Here is a 23383-nt window from a genome sequence, read left to right as displayed (position 1 = left end):
AACTGGAACAACACAAGTAAATATGGGATATAGGTTTTTTTTTTTTTTTCCCACTTATTGGTGAGATTGTATTCATCTTGGTCTTAACCATCGAACTCACCAACTCTTCTGATCAATTTCAAGCTGAGCAATTTCCTTTCTTTTAGAAGTATTAAGTGGTCCAACTGTGATTTGATTGCTCTAATGCTCCATAATAGATTATTTGGAATGTCAGAACCTTAACTGAGAAATACTCCTTTGAGGTTCATTCGATTCTACATCAAACAGGACACACTAAACACAAATATTAAAGTAATCTGGGGGTTCTTCTTTGTTGTGCTGCAATTAAGAGAAAATGTTCTTGACTAAATATATTAAACTGCATATTACAGTAGTGTATGTACTAAACTGAAACAAGTATTGAGACAGATGAATGAATGCAGAATGACTGAGGTGGATTATATACACTTCCTAGCCCACTTAAACTCCTTGCTTACAAAATGTCCCTAAATAGAGAAGCATTGCCTCTTGAGATATATGCACAATAATCTAATGTTGTTCTTGCTGCTGTTCCTAGAGGCAAGGCGGCAGCCCCCTTCTTTACCTTCACTGGTTTATCACAGTTGTTTAAAGCTGGGACTTACCTCTTTTCTTTCGGTTGTGATTACCCCCTTTCTTTCACCTGCATTTCCCTTTCGGAGGGTTAATGGGTCCCATCACCTGACCTTGGTTGTGCTCTGACAGCTGACATTAGGAGGGTGGCTCCTTTCAGGTCGGTCTTATTCCCGTACTGAAATAATGTTAGTTACTAGCTACAGTAGGCCCACTGTACTATTTCACATACAAGAACAATCAATACAAACTTTGGAGTTGATTATAAAGTGGCGTGCTTGTTCTGCTAACTGGATTACCATGTTTTCATACAGCATCTCCAATTAATTAATGACACATCTACTTCAAAACTAAAGTTAATAAGAAAAAAAAATTGGCAAGAATATTAACCCAGCACAAACAAATGTCTTGTAACTTTAATTAAAACAAAAACAATTGATACAATCCCACAACTGTGTATTTTTTACCCACAAAGAGTGTTATTAATTTCAGTTTACAAACAACCTAATTACCAACTACAAGATCCTTCTCTACTTGCAAGGATCTCATATTTAAATGCACATTATCTGCTGTCAATGTGCAATCTTCACATACTTGAACTGTAATGTCAGTATTCAAATCCAAGGCCAGGTTATTTTTCCAGTATCTTTACAGTACATTTTTACCACTTTACCACTTGTATTTATCTCAGCCATAATTATAAAAACACTCAATGTTGGTATATGTAGTATTACTAAAAGAAACAGCTGAAGACATTAAAAAAGACAACAGTCATTGAATTTAAAAGTTTATTTTTTTGCTGTTATAATATATTCCAAATTATTAGCTTGACAGCTTTATTTTTGTTTTACCCCACCTAGTTTGAACAATTGCTTAGTGTAAAACACAGGTAAATATTTTATTCCCATTCTTATTTAAAAAAATACCCTAACAACTATCACAAAATGCTGGCTTGCATTGAGTCAGTAATACAGTCTTTAGAGTTTCCATTGATTGCAACCTACACTTATGATATCATCTGTATTATACAGAAAGCAGATATTAATGTCTGGTTTGGGGTTTAGTTATATTACTTCAACTCCTTCTCTACCATATTATTTACCTTTCTTATATAATTAAATGATGCAACAAACATACTGTAACAAAGGTAGCACAATCTATATTAGCTGACCGAAATGTGACTGTTTTGTATTTCAAAGTTCTTGTCTGTTTTCGGACTATTGCCAAAACATCATTAAAATACCAGATTTGTGTTTTGTATATGAAACAGGACCACACATCTCAAAAATGTTTGAAAGAAACCTATTAAGAAGCATTCTGCTATCACACAGACTAGACCGCGGTATATTTGCAGCTTCTTTCTGAAACAGAAAGAAAGTAAAAAAAGATAAACCATGAAGAAGCAGAGAATGTCTGTCGCTAATGTTTAGGCTTGTATCTAGTTATCTCATCCCAACATTTTCGACAGGTCCTGACAATCCATTCATGCTTATCATCATCTGAAAAGGCAGATACACACATTGTCAGACATGTCAATCCTGTATTAACAAAACACAGTGGATACTGCTAGGAGACTTTAACTGCAGAAATTGCATGTGATCATTGGTATGCACATATCACTGAAGAAACCTAACTGGAAGCATTGCTGACTGCACAATAGTTTTACAACAAATATTTCACCGTTGCATGGCACCACTGTTTGATAAAATATCAAAACACTACAGTTGTGGCACAATCCTATCAATGGTTAATACCACTATGCTACTTTGTTCAGAACCACTGCATTGATTTTGCAGATCACTTAGTATAGGTTCACTATAGGTATAACTATATGTTATTGTAGTAGCTTTGAAGTATTTAACATGCTTTATTTAATCATTTGTAATGTTCAGAAATATATTGGTCCTAGGCTACAATATGTATATATTAAGGATCTGGCCTTCACTGTATAAACAATTTATTGAAAAACATTATGAACATACTTCATTTTGTATGTATTTCTTTTATATTTATTCATCCCTGATGCTTTCCTATTTTTCTTTCTTCAAAAATAGCTTTTTCTTAACAAGACAATAAACACTGGCGGTTATCACTGATTGTGGCAGAACTGAAGCAGAATTGTGTTTGCAATTAAAATAGGAGACTTGCTTTCTGAACAGCAATTTCTTTCTGCTGTGTTTACAAGATAGTTATTATTGAAATGATTAATTTAATCTAACGAAAGAGTAACCCACAAAATAAATAACCATAAAAACCTCCAGCCCATTTCAGAAGGATCTCTTTTACACGCAAGCTTTCGAAGGGTTAAAACATTAGATTATAAATATACTGTTTTTTATAGTTGAAATAGAAACGGGGTGCTAATTACAGCGAGGTAGTTCTTTTATGGTGGATCTGAATCACTGCGTGCAGCTGCAACCTCTTCAGTGGTAACCCCTGAAACATGGCAAACTGGGCCTATTGTTCTGAACAGGTCTTAAACCCCTGCCTGATTGTTGGTAATTGCCAGCAATGGCCTTAACAGCCTCTTGACTAGCCTTTTCACACTCTACCTGGCTGAGCAGCCAACCATTTAAATCACAGATGCCTGGTCCACACTGTGGCAGCTGCATGCTAACTAAATATTTCCCCTATTCTTTCCCTGCCCGTTTCCACCACCCACAACATGGAGGTCAGATTCAAGAAGCACATTTCATCACTATTTAAAACCAATTAATGCTTTTTGGTTTGATTGGTAGTAGCGGATAGCTAACTGTAATTACCGTTTCCCAAATTGTGATTCTGTGAATATGCTAATAAGAGAGAGGCACAGGCACATTTTCACCTTTGGTATAATTTTCCTTTTGAAACAGCCGTGATTATTTTCTAGGACTCTTTAATCAGCTCAAAATTGTTAAATTAAAAAGCGTTTCATTTTTTGGCACAGTGTAAATGTCTCTTTCCCTTTCTTTTCTGTCATGAATGACACCAGGAAACATATTACAGTAACAAACGTCAACTGTGAAAAAAAAACAAAACATGCTGTATAAGTGGGTGGCTGGAGTTATTATAATTCAGATGCAATTCATAAGCATTTGAGCTCCATTAGAAACTCTGAATGATAATATATTCTGATGATCGATTTAACTTGAAAAGTATTTAATTGTCAATGCTTGGAAAAGCAGATTTCACCACAAAGGCTGATTGCAATTACTACATTTAGAACAGCATTGCTTTGAATACTGTGAAAATAACTTATTTTCATTACATTTTGTTTATCTATTTATTTATCCAATACAATATACGAATGTTTTTAATCATAGTTTTGTTTTTGCAATTCTTCAGCACTAGTTATTTCTTGGTGTATCTGTAAGGTACGGGACGTGACACAATAGATTCACCACATTACCCGTTACATAAACTCTGATGCTTACACTTACTGATTGGAAGTGCCTCACAAGGTTTTAAAAATAGTTTTCAAATGTTTCAGAAAGTTATTACCTTTTAAGCTCATGTTGGAAATATCAATTCTACAATACTGTTAGGTGTCTGCTGTTTTGTGAGCTGTAATAGAGATTGAAAATGTATATCATTTATAAAAAAAGTAACAGGTTAATCCGGCAGGTTAATTATTTTAATGTAAAATGCAGGAGAAACGGCTGCTTTAATACAAGTGGTAGCTTTACAGTCTACATAGTAAAAAGCCTTCTGTAGCAAAGACATTATTCATTAAAGAGCACAAGTTCTACAATGTTATTTCACAGCCTTGAGCTAATATTCCTGGCTTTGAAGACATGACACACTGACAGAGAAAGTTTACTCCTTCAGTAGCTGGGCTAACTTAAGAAAACAAATCCCAGTCAATGTAATGTTTTCTCAAATCCAAAAAGCACGACTTGAATATAAGTATTGTTTAAATGTGAAAAATGAATTTATTACACATAGTGCCAACTGGCACACGTGTAATATACAGTACAGGAAAGGAAGCAGTGGCACCGTGCTAAAATATGTTTATCTTAATCCGTAAAATATACTCAAAAGGAAAACTGTTTCTTCCAAAACAAAAGAGCAAGAATAAATGAGGGTAAAAAATCAGACTGACTCTCAATAGATTTTTACGTGCAGTACCGTGCACACATAATTAACACAGGCGGCATATGTATTTAGATCGTCATGGTTTTTTGAATGGTAAAGAGGATAATGTTAGGATAATTGAAAAACAGCCCAGAGGTTGAATTTCCATTCCAGAAAGAACCAGTTTTGGCACAAACACATGGATACTACCAGTGGCGTAGCTAGGGGTGGTTTTAGGGCTTTGAACCCCCCCCCCCCCCCCTGAAATTCATTATTCGATGTGGGAGAGAAAAAAATCAGTCAAACACATGCCTAGTTGTGATTGAGCAGTCATTTTTACACCAGATTCAGCCTTCGTCTCCTTTGATTGGACAGTGCGTGTGCACAAACTGTTCATACCCACATGCAATGAGACGTCGAAGTCAAAGATTAATATAGAAATGATGGCCTCAGCTAATACTAGCATTAAGGAAAAAAGAAAAACAAAATCAATGTTTTTTCATTTGTCCTACTGCCTTTAACCCAGTGATTTTCAACTTTTTCATCTGAAGTACCAGTGTTTCCAGCAGGGACCGCCTGGTGTACCAGTAACTATGTGCAATCTAAAGCCCAATTCACACAGAACTAAACATCACCACATAAACAGGTGGTTTCAGAATCTTTAACAAAATTGTTGAAATTTAGTCCTGATTATTTTACAGGACACTGGAAACTTCTGTAAAATTTCAATCCTGCGTCTTTTTACACTCGTGCAAATCGACCACGTCAGAGTTCTGTCAGAATTGATACAGCGTTTCCAGGGTATTCAAAGCAACACCACCCTTTACAATAAACCATAATATAATATTAAAATTGGTATGATCTGCCCTGAGAGTCTACAGTTTAATAAAAGTCAATGATTGGACATAACCAAATTGGGGACGGGCAAAAATACAAAACATAATTGTCTTTTAAAGGTGCATTTGAAGATATGTATGGAAATGCATATGACTCAAAAGACAAAATGGGTATTGTAGCCTTTGTAAAAGAAATTACAATGAAATCAGTTATTTAAACCCGGTCCACTGCTTACAAATCATGCACAAAAGTGCCTTCTCTGGCCACAACATTGCACCATTTTGAATTTACTGACTTTTGTTCCTTAAAACTAACCCATGTCTGGGAGGTTACTAGGTGTCCTCTGCTTCTGACCAGGGTAGTTAATTTTTACTTACAGAAACATTTGTATAAATTTTTACCCATCTGCAAGAAACACACCACTGCATACTACACTAATACTATCTGTTTAAAAATCTTTCATTTGACTTACAATGGAATGGCTGAGACTCCAGTCAGGTTGTTATCCTTGGCCACTCAATGTTTTCAATGTGATCCTTCACAGGTTTCAAAGGGGTAATTATTTTCAACACAGGAAACCACACTGAACAATACACCAATAAAGGTTCAAGCCACTTACTGGAATGTTATAAACAAAGGTAAAGCAGGAGTCAGGATCAATTTGTGAAAAGGAAAACAGGCCCCATGACATATTAAAAATAGATCTGCTTTTCACTGTCTGGTGAAGCAAAGGCTTTCTCTATGTAGGTTTCTGGATGGTGAACTTTAGTAAAGGTTAATCAACCTCAGTTACAGGAACACACTGACCTTAAGTGTATACTGTAAATCTCAAACTAGATCTACAGTTAGGATTTCAAATTGTCAAATTACTTCACTAAATGTACCAGTTACAGGCCGTTTGCCATTTTTTAAATTCATTTATTTATTTTAATTTAGTAGTCGCCAATTGTTTTTATAATTTTCTCCCCAATTTGGAATCGCCAATTATTTTTAGGCTTAGCTCACTGCTACCACCCCATGCGCTGACTTGGGTGCGGCGAAGATGAACACATGCTGTCCTCTGAAGCGTGTGCCGTCAGCCGACAACTTCTTTACACATTGCAGGCCCACAAGCAGCCACCTCAGAGCTACAGCGTCGGAAGACAATGCAGCTCTGGGCAGCTCATAAGCAAGCCTGCAGATGCCCAGCCAGACCACAGGGGTCGCTGGTGCGCGCGGTGAGCACTTTTTACCATTTTACCATCTACATGTTCAGAATATAAAATGTCTTACCTATTTAATATCAGATTTTGCTGTTTTTGTTTAGATCATTTTTTACCAAATTACTAACTAATGTAATTTTTCAACCACACATGCTGCTTCTGAAAAGACTACTTAAAGCTTACTTGCTGAAGTGTGGTCTTTTTAGAAAAAAATTAATGCTTCTGAAAAGACTACTTAAAGCTTTTTTTTTTTTTTTTTGTTATTATATTATCAGCTTTTTTAAATCTAGTTATGGAAAATGTATATTTGACAGTGGCCCTGTTGAGAATAAAGACCAAAATAGCTGTTCCAAAGGAGTGCCTCTGTTTCCCTGTTTTGCAGTAAAAGCACAGCCCTCCACAAAGAACACGGGTGAAAGGCCAGAACCTGGGCATCCTTAAAAATACCACTCCCAGACCTGATAGAGACAGAGCCACTTTCGGTTAACCTGTCTAGCCTTTAGAGCTGTGTAAAGAACTTCCTCAATGTTTCCTACCATCTGCTTTTGCTGCTTTTCAAGACTTGGCCTGAATCCTGGGCATTTCCTGTCCCTTCCTGCCCAGCCTACAGAGCAGTAGTTCTGGGCCCGGTCCCTTTTATTCCAGGCTTTTTCCCCTAGTTCCTCCCACCTGCAGCTGTTCCTTTTCTTTTCCTCTACTGCTCTGGCCCTGTAGCCTGTACCGTCTCTCTTGGGGGAGTCCAGTTCCTCTTCATGTTGAGAAAGTACTGTTCTCTGATACACTAGTGTTCCTAAAGGAAGGCTATTGGCAATATATTTTGTCTTCACACCCATTTTGACAAATGCACCTTTTGTCCAGAAAAGTTAAAAATAAAACAAGGGAACTCTACACTGTATTGAACATATAGTTAATTAAGTTTATTTTAACTAGGTATTTTTCTTGTTCTTGATAGGTCTTTGCTAAGGCCACTCTTTAAAAAAAAAAAAAATACTGGTTTGCAGTAACTCGACTCAGAGGTCAAATCCTGGGTAGGTACTGTAGGTATTTGATTCCCTCCCCCCCTACACATGGTTATGCACTGTGGGCCACATTTACTGGCCAAGCTATTGCTCTGCTTTTTTATTTTTTTTTCCAAAGAGCTGCTAGAAGTTTAGGAGCCCTTAAATTAAAAACTTGAGTTCACGTCTTGTTCTAAAATATTAGCAGTTTATTTCATGTATCATCAACGATGTACTTATCAATAAGTCTTATACGTACTGTGTGTATTAAGCAAATAAATGACTGATCGCTTACTAACAATAAGATGTTAACTACAAGATGGTATTGATGCTGGTATTAATCAAAAGAATTATACAACTGTATTTGGCATTTTCACCTACATTGGTGGCTTACCCTGGGAGTCCAAGCAATGATAATGGACAAATCTGGTTAGACAAAATGGGACAAAAGAAAAACTTATTGGTGTCTTCATCACATTCTATCATAGCCTGCTCTTCTGTTTATATTTTCTAGTGGTACTTTTAGGACAAATAGGTTTAGATTCTCAAAGCTATTTACTCCAGCACACTCTTATATTTTAACAACTTTCTGTTAAACTGTTTAAAAAGGGAAAAAAAATTACCAACCAATTAAAACATACAACATATATTTTCTCTACAGATCTTATTTTACGACACAATAGTAAAGACAGATACAAACACACTCTAATGCCTCTTGCTACACATCTGTCATTTACTAAAAAGTTTAAAGACTTGGAATTGTATACAAAGGCTAATTTGCCTAATACATGTATTTCAACCCTTCTTCCAGGAATAACAGAAGCCTACTTTATATGACTATGTCTCCAACAAACACAATTATACATAAACCAGAGAATGAGTAAAGGAAAAGTTATTCACTTCACTGAAAACCTAAGGTGGCAGACTGACAATTCAGTCAACATTTTCTATTTTGTGATTGGTTTCCTCCACAATCCTAGGGCTTTGTCTATTTTTTCTTATGCCTGAGATTTCACTTGGATGACACAGTGAGTTCATGAAATTAGCTGCTCACGCTTGCAATCCACACATTCATGTCAACAACAGAATCAAAGTATTGGCTAACTGTACGCAATCAAATATTCTTTTGAATATTATTACTGAAGCCTTTCGCCAAACATGTTGTTCTAAAGTAAAGAGCTTTGTATTTGGTAAAGAGGCGATTAAAACCACAGTTATAGGTCAAGACAGTGAGAAACTGATAGCTGATCTGTTTGCTTTTGATATAGCTTCAAGCAGTTCTAAATAAAAGAAAAGAGCTGAGTGACAGGGCAACACAAAAGAGATCAGCAACACATCACTGCATTGAAGTACAAGTACCACAAACCAGTGAAGGAACATATTTGTAATTGACTTGAAAGGAGTCAATTAATTTGGATTACTGTGAGCAAACTGTTTATTTGCATCTATTCAAGCACCACAGTGCTAAAAACTACAAACATTAAAAACATTACACAAAACCATCCTTTTTTTTTTATTATAACATTTTTTGGTCTTGTTAGGGTAAAAAAAAAAAAAAAGTCAAACTCTCAGTATCCCCCCTAATCTAGTCTGCAGTATCCTGGGACCACAATCACAAAGTGCAGCTACTTTTTAGTGTCACGTATTAGTGTCTGCGACATTTGACTGCTGTAAAATTCTCATTCAGCATTTTTTAATCTGAATGTATTTCTCAACACAGTAATCTGTTGCCTATCCACCCATCACACCCAGAGTAATGGTGTTGAAGCTGACACCCTGGGATCCTTCAAGAAGCTGCTTGATGAGATTCTGGGATCAATAAGCTACTACCAACCAAACAAGCAATATGGGCCGAACGGCCTCCTCTCGTTTGTAAACTTTCTTGTGTTCTTATATCCGCCAGTCACATATCCACACTAACCGTTTATCCGCCATGATTAATCTCTTCAGCAACATTAGTTTACTGTTAAACACAGAAGATTGTAGATCCCATCAAAGTTTTCATACAGTCTGTTGTATTGTGTTCTGTGGGCTGCCATTGCTGGTAGTGTCAGGTGAGCTGTTCAGTGTGTTGATATGTAAATAAATCCTGTTCGTCTGCAGGGCATATCAACTTCAACCTCCGTCTCGCTCTCCTGCCTGTCACAGCAAATGCACACACTCACACGGCAGACGGCTACTCTGTCACAAGCATTAATACCCTTTCTAAACAAGGGATTTAGGGGAGCTCCCTAATAAAAGCTGAATCTCAAAACAATAATTGTGTGAATTTAGTAATTGTTACAGCTGTGTGTAATTATTATATCTATTTTTATGTCTCAATATCACTATTATTAAATCAAAAAGTATCTCAATATAGCCTGGCACAGTACAATGCAATGTACATCCAGACCTGTTCGCAAAAAACACTAATCAAATCAATATACCAAGAGCTGGTTACGCCAAAAGTTGTGTGCTTTATCCCCCAACTTTGTGGAGAAGCAGATGTTGGGTGTTCTCTCTCTCTGCAACAAGCCACATTGTTTTAAGTCTGAAATAAGTCTTAGTAACCCCGCTACACAGACCTCACTTATGTAACCTTTGATCCAATATTTGGGTGCAGATGTCAACTACATCCCCTTCCCATAATGCTCTGTGACCTGGGGTGCTGGAGCACATCTGTTCTTACTCAGACAATGGATCGCTGAATCGCTCGTTAAGGGTCTGTCAGGGTCATCCTGGATCAAGAAGGTTGTGCTGGTGACCCATTAGTCTTTTACAGTTAATGTACAGTGTGCTACAGTCAGGCTACTGTGGAATCAGTAGCCTCTCTATGCTTATCTTGTTTAAACAAATAGACTGAGATGTATATCATCTATGCATAACTGGCACATGCCACCTTAAAACTCCTTGTTATATCACAGACATATTTCCAGTGTATTTTATTGTATTCAGGGATTGCGATGTAGTGGCGTGCAGTCAGCTGGTCAGCGGCAGAAATAGGAAACCCAGTTTAAAGCACCTTGACGCACTTTTAATAATAACACAAATAAACACAGGAACAAAGCAAAGGGTTGCACAAACCACTATAACACATAAAACAACACTAACCCTACAGCTATCCCAGAGCTGTTTCTCTTACTTTTTATATCCTTTCCATTCAGGCTTGGCAAACTGCCTCCACTGACCCACCTTTCCAAACACACAGTTCCTGTGTTCTTTTATAGGGTGTGGCCAGGGGTAACTGACTTCAATAATTAAATTCCCACACTTTTCTAATTAACTAATAAAACAATACACAATTACACAATGTAACCATTTAATTATCACGTGGCTGTGCAAAGGCAGCCACAAAGCACACATTTCTCAGTGTGCAGGGCCTCTGCCCTATCACACGTATGTTAATGAGAAGGACAATTCATCTTCCTTGGCAGAAAACAATAGTGGGACTTATATGCAATTAACAGGAGGTGGTATTTAGCTCCGTCACCTTTTAGATCATTGAAATAGTGCCCAATGTCATTAAATAATTTTACAATGCTATTAAAAAAACAAACTCTTCAGGGCATTATTACCGTTCTTTTATTCAGCTTTTATTTCCAATATAATTAATATAACATAGAAAAATAATGTAATTCTTAGTCTTCCCTGGTTTATGCACATACATACCTCAGCTACCACAATCAGTAAAAATACTGAATTATATGTCACGTGGGTTTTGACAGCGGATATAAATGAAGAAATATATTGCAGGATCCTAATGAATAGTTTTGGGGTTTGCTAGCAGATATACATTACGTTCTTGCAAACTAATAAAGCCTTAATTAAACACTCACCTTAACATTCTTTGCAAGCAGCATCAGCATCATGCAAGTAGCCACAAAACAAAACCACTAATACACACTGCACCTCAATGAGGGTTTTCCACAGACCAAAACGGTATCACAACTGCACCGCATTTTGGAATAAGACATTCACTGTACAGCGTTGTTAAACTTTAACAATTCCTAACCCATGAGATTTCCTTTTTGTTGTATTATTGTAAAACACTGGCATCCAAATCTGAATTCCTGTATGAAAACGTGACGTACTGCATTCACTTTAAATCACAGTGGTCGTGGAGGTGTGCGTCATATTTAATTTTAACCCTGAAGGTCCTGGTGTTTGTGTATATATTTTAATTAAACCATTACAGTCTGAATGTGCCAAATAAATCACTTCTCTAGGATCACCACTGCTCCCTCTAGAAGGCAAAGGCTATGACAAGAGCATACAAAGTGCAATTTATGTATGGCAGTAGGTCTAACCTGATCAGTGACCTGGCTGTAACTTCATACAGCTCCTACCTGCCCTGAAGCTAAAATACAGAAACAGGCAACCACTGCTGATTATAAATTTGGCATAGTAACAAACTGGGCTCCAGCTCCAAGGATAGCTAGTTCTGATTTTCCATAGTATGACATATTCGGGTTTTCCATTAGGAATGCTTTTCTGCACAACCCGAGAAGAAGGTCCTGAATGCAAGGCAACAATTATGTGATGTCACCTTACGTATTCACTGCTCCATTCTGCTTTTTCTTTATTAATTACTATAGCTGTTTTCATATCTGCGCATGATGTAACCATTCATAAAAAGCAGATTTGCTAAATACAAGAACCACTTCACACCTTTATTAAAGTATTTTACTACAGTATGCAAATTGCACTAAAACATTTGCAAAAGAGCTACCACTCTCTCTAATCTTACCTGCATTTCTCAAAAATGTGTTTTTGTAATCTATGATGACTCTGGTCTGGGGGTTATAAAATCCATCGCCACAGTCATAACACCCCTCCGGGAAGTTGGTTAGCTATGAACGACCTTGTGAAAAACAAACAAATTCAGCAATGAAAAATACCAATATATTCATCAATTTGACACTTGTGATCAAAGCTCTAAGACTCAGTTTCACAGATAGCAATTACCTACATAAACGATAATCGATACAATTACAGATGGGATTCTATTTAAATAAAAAATCAAGTACATTTCTTTACCTGCTGGTTTAAGTCCATTACAGATTTCTGTGTAAAACATCCTGTCGTAACCGTCACAGTACTCCCAGTCTTCATCATTGTATTTAAGTCCGTCTGCAAATGTGTACTTTCCCTATAAAACAATCACATTTTTTTTTTCTTCAACATCCCAAACATTAATGATGACTTATACAATATCAAATTTAATCAACTGAACCAAATGAGAGGCCATTGCCATAAATGTATTGTAATATAATCTGCAGAAATAGGAAGGCTGTATTGCACATTGGCCTACAATTATCATTAATCATCTCTCTTTAAAGGCCACAAAATACTTATGTCTTGAACATTGCATCTGAGACTGATGTGCAAAGGACTTGTAAGCTTTTATTTTACAGAAGTCAATGATGGCATTTTCACTACAAATTATTCTGTCCAATAAGGGACTGCTTATCCCTCAAAAATGCGTGTGTGACATGTCACAGGTTTTAAATTTTTTTTCCAGCTCTATATAGTACACAATGAATTGGTCTTCTGGGTGGCTACATAGTCTTATCCTTGCACTATTGCACTACTTATATGTCCTTGTAGATATAATTTGCTGTAATTCTTACTTGTTGCATCCTAGTTCATGTTGTGCTTTAGTAGTATGATTTTCACTTACTGTAAACTATACTGTATTGCAATGCTGTACTTAATAACACCTAAGCAGCCTTGGATAAAGGTGTCTGCCAAATAAATACATAATAAATAAATAATAATAATAATAATAATAATAATAATAATAATAATAATAATAATAATTCTCTCACTACACAGTGACCTACTGAATATATTTTGTTTTAGCAGCATAGACACAGATGAGCCCAATCCAGGATGTAGTTTTCATAGTAAACATCTGGCATTTTGAGTTGATGTCATGCATCACTTGTTCTGGCTTACTCTTATTCAGAACTGAATATTATAATTTCTGTTGCGATACCTCTTTTATTATCTTTCTTTTTTTTCAGAAGACACATCTTCCCATAATGTGTGATTTAACCCTTTTCCTTAATTGACAGTGAGTAAAAAGAAAAATGAGTGCATGTCAACAGAACTTGCAATATACGAAAGCAGGAATAAATGTAACGTTTAATGCAATGGTATCTTCATTGACATGTGATTCCAATAACACCGTCCACATCTGGAACTGTAAACCAAAACCAGTCTATGATCTCAGCCAATTATCTCTGTGCAGGGTATCACTGCTCAAATTACATTTGGAAAAATGTAAATTAAGCAAAGTATTTGTTTCTGATATACAGTACTGTAACCAAAATATCACATCAAACTTGATTTAAGCTAATGACGGTGCACACAGCAAAAGACACATTTCTCCAGATACCTCTCCTGCTATTCCTTTTTCCCAAATTCCTTCATATTTATTTCCAAGGGGGAAGTGGAGCGTTCCTTTGCCATGATACATCCCATCCTTCATTTCCCCTTCATATCGAGTCCCAGTTTGGAGGGTATACACTCCACTCCCTTCCAACTTGTAATAATAAAAGGGTCTTGCTCATGTCAGTAGATACCAAAGCTGCATGTACCAAATCACTGTAAAACATCTTTAGAGGGTCTACAGTAGTTTTTACTCCAGTGCAAATTTAGCCCATTGTGATTGGAAAAAAAAGCAGCTAATGTTAGGGAAAAAGACAACTGTCCACAATCAAATAATAAAATAACCCTGATTTTCAGGTTTTAAGTTTCCATTAAGGGGGTAGGGGAAATGGTAGCTGTATTAGTCCAGATATGACAGACAAAGAGAAGGATAGGTAATACCTTTTATTGGACTAACTAAACAATAATTAATCAAGACCTCAGAGGCCTCTTCAGGTGAAAGTGGAAAGATTCATGTTTATATTTGGGGGGGCATCAGAACTTTAACAAAAAGAACCCATTTGAATCACCAACATTGTAAATCATTATTAGAGGTAGAAAAACAAGGAAAGACCAAATAAATCTGGGTTTATTTAGTTCAAATAGCACTTGGCCCTCTGGGCTGCCAGGTCTTGAAATGTCAAAGTCCAGTATTTGTGAAACTCTGTAAAAACAATACCAACGAACTATAGCAGTCACTGTTAAAATTGTGTGCAGCTGCAACAAAGAGAAAATGTACACCAAAATGTGAATTCTAAAGATGTGCTGAATTAGCAATACTGTTTTTATGTTGCAACCAGAATCATATATTGGACATAGAAAGTGTTCATGTTTGGTAATCCAGGATGTGAAAAATTATTATGGCAAGCTACTCGATTTATTATCCAATTTGAGCACAAATCACTGACAGTAAAGTTTTTTTCATATCTGCCATTATTGTAATCTCCTTCATAGGTGCTCCCAACATATTCCATTTCAATTATTATTATTTGCAATTATGTATTTTTTGAATTTTTTTATTTTGTTTAGCTGTTCTGTGATATGTAACCGTCGATGCTGTTTCTACTGCTGCTCCCTAGAATGTACTTAGCCGGGTTTGTGACAACGTCTCCATGACAACACGTGGTCCACGTTATTTCTAATCATAGAACTCCCCAACATACGCAATACACTACGTATGTAGAACGGTAATACAGTATTTCAAATTGGTAATACTTTTACCATATTGTTTTGTACAGTTAGTTAGTTATACGTTATAATTGTTGCTTGCGCCAGTGAATTGCATGCTAAGCAGACAAGTAAACGTTATTCACCATTGAAGCGGAGCGCCTGAAACATATCTATGGTCTGAAAGGTTAAGTTTACGTACGGCGTAAACTGCGCAAGAAATAACATTTAATGAAACTGTCACCATTCCGTCTCTTAAGTGGACTGAGAAGTTACTTAGCTGTATGGCAGATTGAGCCAACATGGCGAAAACAGGGATACAGTTTCATCATAGCCTTGACGCGGCGGCGTGGTGATGTGACGCATGCGCATTAGATTGACCTTCTTTGTGCGGCCTAGACTGTAGCCCTGAGCCCTGTCCACCACAGAGTCAGGGGACCTTGAGTATATTTCGGGTTAGAAACGGGTGTAAATATTTTGTGTTGTCTATGTTTAGACTTTGTATATAATCAACTCTTAGTACAATGCCGGGTGAGGTGGAAATACCCACTCTAGAGGAACTAAATGTCAACGAGGTAAGTACTTTAATGGAAAAAAGATGCGGTGTTCTCTGTGTTGAAATTGAGAATCGGTACACAACTGAGTCTTTAGTTTTATAAACCATCAGATATAATTTATTCTGGTCTTGTTTATGATTTAGCCATGACAGTGGGTAAGTGTTGGTATGCTGCGATGTTGTATATATGTTACACTATAAGGACGGCTATTTTGTTATGCATTTTGTGCTCTGCTAACATAATATGTGTATTTATCATTAATGTCATTATACGGTTGCTTAATGTAACTCAAATACGGTAGAATTTATATATTACGGAATTATTGACCTCGTTCCCTCGTGTTTTTGTGAACGGAGTCTGACAATGTCATTCATTGTCAAAATACACAGGGGTTGCCCGACCGTGTAAAAAAACTTAAGAGATTCTGTCGAGGAACCATATTGATTTATAATATTTTAACTTGTTATCCGACCAACAGCTTGTGATTTTTACTTGCTTTTTTGTATACCGTTGGGCATTTGGACATGAAAACAAAAATGTACGATCCTTAGCTGCTGTTATTAATGAATCATTAGTCAAAGTTAAAGTGACGGTATGTGTTAGCTCTGACTTGGGGTGGACCGTAAAGACCTTTGCGGTATAGATGCATTTAATTAATTATTGTGCAAAGGTGGTATGGAGGTTAGGGCTTAACTTCGCTGAAACTGCCCACTGTCATGTCCAGCCAGGCACTTTTGTATGTTTGTTATTAGTGAGTTTTTTTTTTAACATTTAACAATGAATCTCCGCATTGCTAAAATGGTGCTTTTCAGTTAATTAACAATGCAACGTTTAGCTGCACTTTTGAAAAATAAGTACGATCAGTACTAATGTTAATAATTATATTGGTCAGCGTTGTTCAAGGCGTGTCCAAGTGCTCAGTGCAGTGTTTCACACGTCAGTAACTCAACATGCCTGCTTTGGCTTTGTTTTGTCAACAGTGGTTTAAGTGGGTGTCAGTACAGTCAGACCCTCTTATGGGACCACAACGGCTTGAAAAAGTACAATTTCTGAAAAAAAATCTAAATATTAATTATTTGATATTTATTTGTATACACATTTATAGAAGATGACGGTCTGCTGTTTTTTTTTTTTTTTTTTTTAAACTTGTCAAGAGTTCTAAATACGAAGAATGAAGCCTTTGAAAAGATGACTGTCTCTGCATTATTTGGTTTTCTTATTGCTCCAATCCAACCAGTTCCCTCTGGAACGAAAGCTTTACAAAGTCCAGACTTGTTTTTTTGTTTTGTTTGTTTTGTTTTGCATTAATTAAATTAGTTTTGACTAAAGTGTTTCTGCATATTATAACTGTTAATGCAAGTATCTTTCTGAAAGAAGTTCAGGTCAGTGGTTTACTGCACCCTATTAATGACTATGATTAAAGACACTGATATGAAGGGGGAGGTGGCGGGCAAGCTTCAGCTGCACTCCTAGGACTTGGAAACTGATAGGGCCTGAAAATGTAGCATTTGTTACATCGGATAAGTCATTAATATCAGGAAAGTCCAAGTACTGGGACAGTGATCAACAGAAAATTCTTGTGTTTGACACATTAGAGGACATTGTAATATCTAAAATATATCTATAGCAATATGATGTTTGTTACAGATTTACTTTCAAACAGTGACATTATATATATATATATATATAATATATATCTATATATATATATATATATATAACATACGCATGAAACCTATCATAGAAGTAATGACCTAGACTGCAAAACATTGAAATATTACTGGAATGAGTAATAACTTGCATTTACTGGATCTGTTTTTTGTAATCTATTGAGCAGCAACACTCAGTGTTTTTAATCATCTTTTCAGTATCGCGTTACAGATGTCATTGTGGGTATGGGAAATTAATTGCACATAGAACAGACTAATAGCCTGAAGCCTGTATGTAACAGGGTGATGGTCCGGCCTTACCCCCACCCACAATCACATTATTCCCAGAGGTTCGTTGGAGCGCAGGAAAAAGCAACTTGGTCGTGTTCACAGGCATAAATATTTATTTTGGCACTGGAAGAATACTTCACACAAATTACAAATGACAACTGACTAACAGGCTGTACACAAAATGACTGACATTCACAAAGACAATTGCACGAATGAGACAAAGCACAGGAAAGACACTTCGTTCAATAATCCCCAGCCCCGCCTGCTCCTAACAGGATCAGTTAATCAATAAACAGTTACACCTGGAATGATTTCATCACAAATAAACTATTATTATTATTTAAACATTCATTCCATTTACAATAAACATTCGTATCTTTTACAATAAACAAGTTTCTTCTCCTTTACACGTTTTTATTTAACCTGCAGGAATAACTTCTTTGTTTACAAACAGACAATCGATAAACTATTCCATTATTCTATGTTTACTCGTTATCATTATTATCATTATTATTGTCTAGTCCCTACCTCTTCTTGGAAGATTACCGAACATATGGCTATAACAAAACACTTTAAAGCTATGGCAACTTCATTAAAGTAAGCGCCCCAATCCAATTAAAGCAGTACACCGTCATATCTAAAATATACTTGCTCAATAGCATGCACTATTCATAACCCACGGCTCGAGTATTTCCAGTATAATGACAGTAATAAACACAATAACATGCATTTACATATTACAGTGAGGGCCTCACACTCCCATGGGATTTTGATTTCTTTTGTCTTGTCAATGTGAAGGTGAATGTGTCCTCAGCAGTGTTGAAAGCAGCAGCTCATCACTATGGGTCGCAGTGTGACAAGGCCAATAAGGAGTTCATGTTGTGCCGCTGGGAGGAAAAGGACCCAAGGAAATGCTTGAATGAGGGAAGGAAGGTCAATGAGTGTGCTCTGCAGTTCTTCAGGTAGGCCTTATTGTATGTGAATGGCTGGGGAAAACTCAAGCTGATAACCTGCATGAAACCTCATCGCCAACATAGATGTCATATAGCTACATGTCCTATTGAAAAAGAAAATAATACAATACAAAAAAAGAACGCAAAGATCAAATGCACATATATCTAGGACATTCTCACAGTAATACCCTCTATATTGTGAATTACCAGAGATTAACAATTGTTTTACTGTCAAAAACCAGTCATGACATGACATAAATGCTGTATGTTGTGATTTTTTTTCCCCTCTATGTAACCGGAGACCTGCTTACCCAAAAACACACTGTTGTAAAAGAGTTTGCAGACCACGTTCTGCAAAAAGTAGTGGTGGTGATGATAGGGTGTCAAGTTGGTATTTACTGAAAGTCAGTCATATCCCTTGATTAAGTTCAGAATGTTAGTTTTCTAGCATGTTTTAAATCACAAAAACCATTCTGTCAAAAAGTTATAGTAAAGTAAGTATGATATCAAACTGTATCTTCAAAAACTGTTCTTTTTCATTATTTTTCAGGCAGATAAAGACTAGCTGTGCTGAACCCTTCACAGAATATTGGACCTGCTTGGATTACTCCAATTTGTCCGAGCTGCGCCGCTGTCGCAAGCAGCAACATGCATTTGACAGCTGCGTTCTAGACAAGCTGGGCTGGGAGAGACCTGCTCTTGGAGATCTGTCAAAGGTAAGAAGAAACGTTTGCAGGTAGTCTGTCAGATGAGGCCAAGGACCTCTCCAGGCCAGGGACGTGCGCCATTGCTGGAAAGCTCAAATTGATGCTGCCCTTCTGAGTTCTAGTTAAATGAAGGCCTTAAGTTTCAAACAAGCACCAAATTCACATTTAGAAAGAAAAGATAGATCCCAATCAAGTTATCACTGCTTCTGTTTCCATGTTGTCGACCAAAATACTCACTGGTCAAGAAAATAAATGTACAAGAATTTTTCTCAGGACCTCAACAAAATGGAAGTGATTACTTGTTTTCCTGACTTAATTTATGTAAGGCTCCTGAGATAAATAAATGATCTTGAGATCAAGATCTAGCAGAATGGTAATACAGTGTTCTCTTAGCCGAAATATTCTTTAAGACTGAGTTGAGCACCGGACACAATATGAATCATTAAATAAATAAATATGTATTACTTGTCATAACGCACGTGCATCAACTTATGAAACGAATAAGTAAAAAGTAATAAAGCACTAGAGAATTAAAGGTAAATATTTAATTAATTGTAAAATTGATTAAATATCAATTGATTGCCAAATTGTTATGTAGAGTAACTGTTATGTTATGTAAACTTCTGATTGCAATTTTAACGTTATTCCAGTGACCTCCTAACCTCTGCTCTTTGATCATGTCTAGTTTCCACCATTGGTTTGTATGTGCTTTAGCTCACAGTATTGAATGACTGCTTCCTGCTTGTGTTGCAAAGAGGCACAGAGAGGGTCATGCAGATTGATGAATTTTTATATAAATAAAATATATATATATTATATAGCCCCATATATATATATATATATATATATATATATATATATATATATATATATATATAAAACTTGGGAGACACTGGCACAAAAACAAGCTTAGGTTTTTTTTTTTTTTTTTTTTTTTTTTTAATAATTGATCCTACTATGAATACAGTGTTTTTTTTTCTTTTTCAATTTTCTGTACTGATATGAGATTATATGTCTGACTTTATGCACATAACCCTTAATCACTGAATTGTCATTTGGTATTCACATATGGACTATTCATTTGCGTTTGCTCCTTGTCACATTGAGTGCAAACACCAGAAACAACACCATGGACCGGATGTTTATACAGGAAGTATGGAATCAGTAATGGGCAATGCAGTACTTTTATTATGCTCTAACTTTATATACACACACACACTACTTCAGGGCTAGATTTTGTTTTTAACTCCTAAACTGAGTTATTCAGTAGTTAAACTACCTCTGGGGGTAGGATTAGTTAATTTAAGAGCTAACTAAGTTAGCTTGTTCTCAGATTGTCATCTTGTGTAAAGACCAGCAGTTGCTAATGTAGCCAGTGTTCTCTAACTATTGAACTCACTACTTGACTAAACTTATTATAAAAAAGAACTTTCAGGTCTTGATTCCAGAACCTATGGAGCAGCTGTGGTGCATGGAGGAGTGCTCCATTTACCTCGGAATGAGACATATCTTGTGTTATAAAACCCTTCTGTTTTCTCAGATCACCAAGGTCCAGACAGACAGGCCTTTCCCTGAGAATGCATATCACTCGAGGCCAAGACCAGAGCCCAATCCTGTCATTGAGGGGGAGCTCCAGCCTTCCAAACATGGCAGCAGACTGTTCTTCTGGAACTGGTGAAGAAGTGTCTCACCTACTGAATCTGAATGTTTAGTGAGCCACTGCAGGCTTTGAAATGTGCAATGCAGCTTGTACCATACCAATCTGTTTAATGTATGTAAAAAAAAATTTAAAAAAATAAATTCCCTCCCAAAAATAAAAAAAAGATTAATTTAAAAACTTGGCTATAAACTTCACTGATGTGTATATAATGTATACAGACTGTGGTTTAAAATATAGAGCCGAGACATTCTTTAATGTCTCCAGAGTAGGGATGTTAGTTTCCATTTGTTTTTCTTAAACATTTAAACTTTAAACTAATGGAAATGTTTTTTACCAATCAGAAAAGCCATCAAAAGAAGCCCCCCATAGCTATTTTATAAACTACTGCAAAATTTGTGCATTAGCATTTGTGTTTAAGACTGCATTTGTGTATATGAAATACAATGAGGAACTATTCAATAAACATACTGTGTATTTGGCCTGCATATTTGACACTGGTTAAACATTCATTAAAAGAGTTTAATACTTGGCTAAAATGTTAACATTTATATTAATAACACCCATACTCCTGAGCAAAACTGATGTTATTCATTACTGTTGCTTCTTTCTAGTATATTGTGCAATTGCAAAATGGCATAAACATTTGTATATTACAGGTAAAATAACCTAAAAGATGCATTGCTCCAACCTTACATGCTTTTTGAGGATTACAGTGGGAGTGAAGGACAAACATGTGAACAGAATGTCCATGCAGGGTGGTTTCCAGAAGAGTTTAGACATTGCACATGAAGCCCATTGTGTTGTGTTTGGAAAGTAAGAAGACAGGTTATGTTTCATTGCAGTGGCCAGTCTTTGAATTAGACACATATCTGCTTCATGTCTGAATCCTAGGGGACTTGTTCAAGAAGAGCATGGGTATTATCCCAGGGCTCTGACCAATTTCCTTTCCTTGCAGCTTTAATTTACTTCCTCACTCAGGTCAGGGGACCTTTTTGTATATCACAATACAGGTTCAAAGGACTGTTCTTCTAGAAAACTGTAACACCTCTTTGTAACACAAACCTGACAGAGCACTGGAGTTTGTAATTGAACCAGCAGTGGCACATGCATTCTGAACTTATTAGGTACAGCTGTAAACAATACCCAAACTATATAAGGTTATGTCCATTCATCCAATCAATCGTTCAGTCAATACTTTATTTATATAGCGCCTTTCATACAAAAAGTATATTAAAGCACTGTTCAGGTGTGTGTATCCAATCAGAGGTTCATGTAGTGTAGTGGTGATGTATGAGTTAACACTGGATCCGACCATGCATTCGATTTTAACGTGCGTGTGCATTCCCTATTGCACCTTGCTCACCGAGTCCGGCATTGTACAGCGGTGATGCTTCAATTTTAGAATTGATACAACTTTGATTTAATGTTCGTTAAAAATTATATTGACCAATGAAAAACGACTCTGAAGACACATGGATTCTTGCAGTTCCCTGAACAAAATGGAAAAACTAATTGTGTACATTGCCAAACAAAAATTACTTTATGATAAATCCAACAAAGATATTATCAGTGTTTGCTGATCATTAAGTTTATACTACATGTAACATTTATTTGTGTTCAAAGTTCAGTAAGAATTAATAACAGAATTGTATTAATTTTTTTATTAAAATACTGAAAAGGTATATTTACTACAAAGCCTCCACTGCAATTCAGAGCTCTGAAGTTATCTAGTGTGCAATAGATTGACGCACGGCCTTTTCGGATGACGGATAATAAATGATGGGATGGATCCAGTGGGCAAAGCCCTTTAGACCTACAACCAATCAAGAGTTTCTGAACCAGGTTCCATAAGCAGCAAACAATATCTGCACCACTACAAGTCAGTTGTGTGTGTCTGCAGATTAATCTCAGATCTGGAAAACTGTTCCCAATGTCCTAAGTAAGTTTTAGTTTTAACACATTACAAAAAAAAAAAAAAAAAAAGTCACTTTTATGTTGCAGAACTGTGCAATTTTATTGAAGCGTTAAGATCCTAAAAAAATAGTTAATTTTGAGAGTTTTTTTTCTGCTCCTTTACAAACAGATTTTCACAGTTGCACTCAACCACCTTGACAGGTAACACGTTAGATCCTCTACTTCGGATGACATTAACATCTGCTGAAACGTGTATGTTCTTGAAATTTGTGTGACACGTCTCACTCAACATTTTTACCTCAACATATCTGCAGACATGTCCTTATGAATATACAAAAAATTGTGGTGTTTTTTTGACACCATTGAAAACAAAAGTTTATTCTTTCCTGATTA

At 36.2% G+C, this 23383-nt stretch overlaps 1 protein-coding gene and 1 pseudogene across 1 annotated transcript; one reads left to right on the top strand and one right to left on the bottom strand.

Annotated features, from left to right (window-relative positions):
- Nucleotides 1-2010: 2010 nt before the first annotated feature.
- On the bottom strand, nt 2011-15173 carry LOC121307069 (annotated as a pseudogene).
- A 461-nt stretch (nt 15174-15634) lies between these two features.
- Nucleotides 15635-21561, top strand: LOC121307085 (NADH dehydrogenase [ubiquinone] 1 alpha subcomplex subunit 8-like). The gene is made up of 4 exons (XM_041239202.1): nt 15635-15834; nt 18555-18718; nt 19260-19425; nt 20957-21561. The coding sequence occupies exons 1-4, from the start codon at nt 15784-15786 to the stop codon at nt 21092-21094; spliced, it is 519 nt and encodes a 172-aa protein (XP_041095136.1). The 5' UTR covers nt 15635-15783; the 3' UTR covers nt 21095-21561.
- Nucleotides 21562-23383: the final 1822 nt, after the last annotated feature.

Source organism: Polyodon spathula, chromosome 52, assembly GCF_017654505.1.
Source record: "Polyodon spathula isolate WHYD16114869_AA chromosome 52, ASM1765450v1, whole genome shotgun sequence".
NCBI lineage: Eukaryota > Metazoa > Chordata > Actinopteri > Acipenseriformes > Polyodontidae > Polyodon > Polyodon spathula.
Note: the sequence above shows the minus strand (reverse complement) of the source record. Positions and strands in the feature narration are given on the sequence as shown.

Coding starts and splice junctions, on each gene's coding strand:
- LOC121307085 (XM_041239202.1), top strand. CDS start 15,784: ATGCCGGGTGAGGTGGAAATACCCACTCTAGAGGAACTAAATGTCAAC. Junction 15,835..18,554: donor AGGAACTAAATGTCAACGAG/GTAAGTACTTTA, acceptor GTCAATGTGAAG/GTGAATGTGTCCTCAGCAGT. Junction 19,426..20,956: donor CTCTTGGAGATCTGTCAAAG/GTAAGAAGAAAC, acceptor CTGTTTTCTCAG/ATCACCAAGGTCCAGACAGA.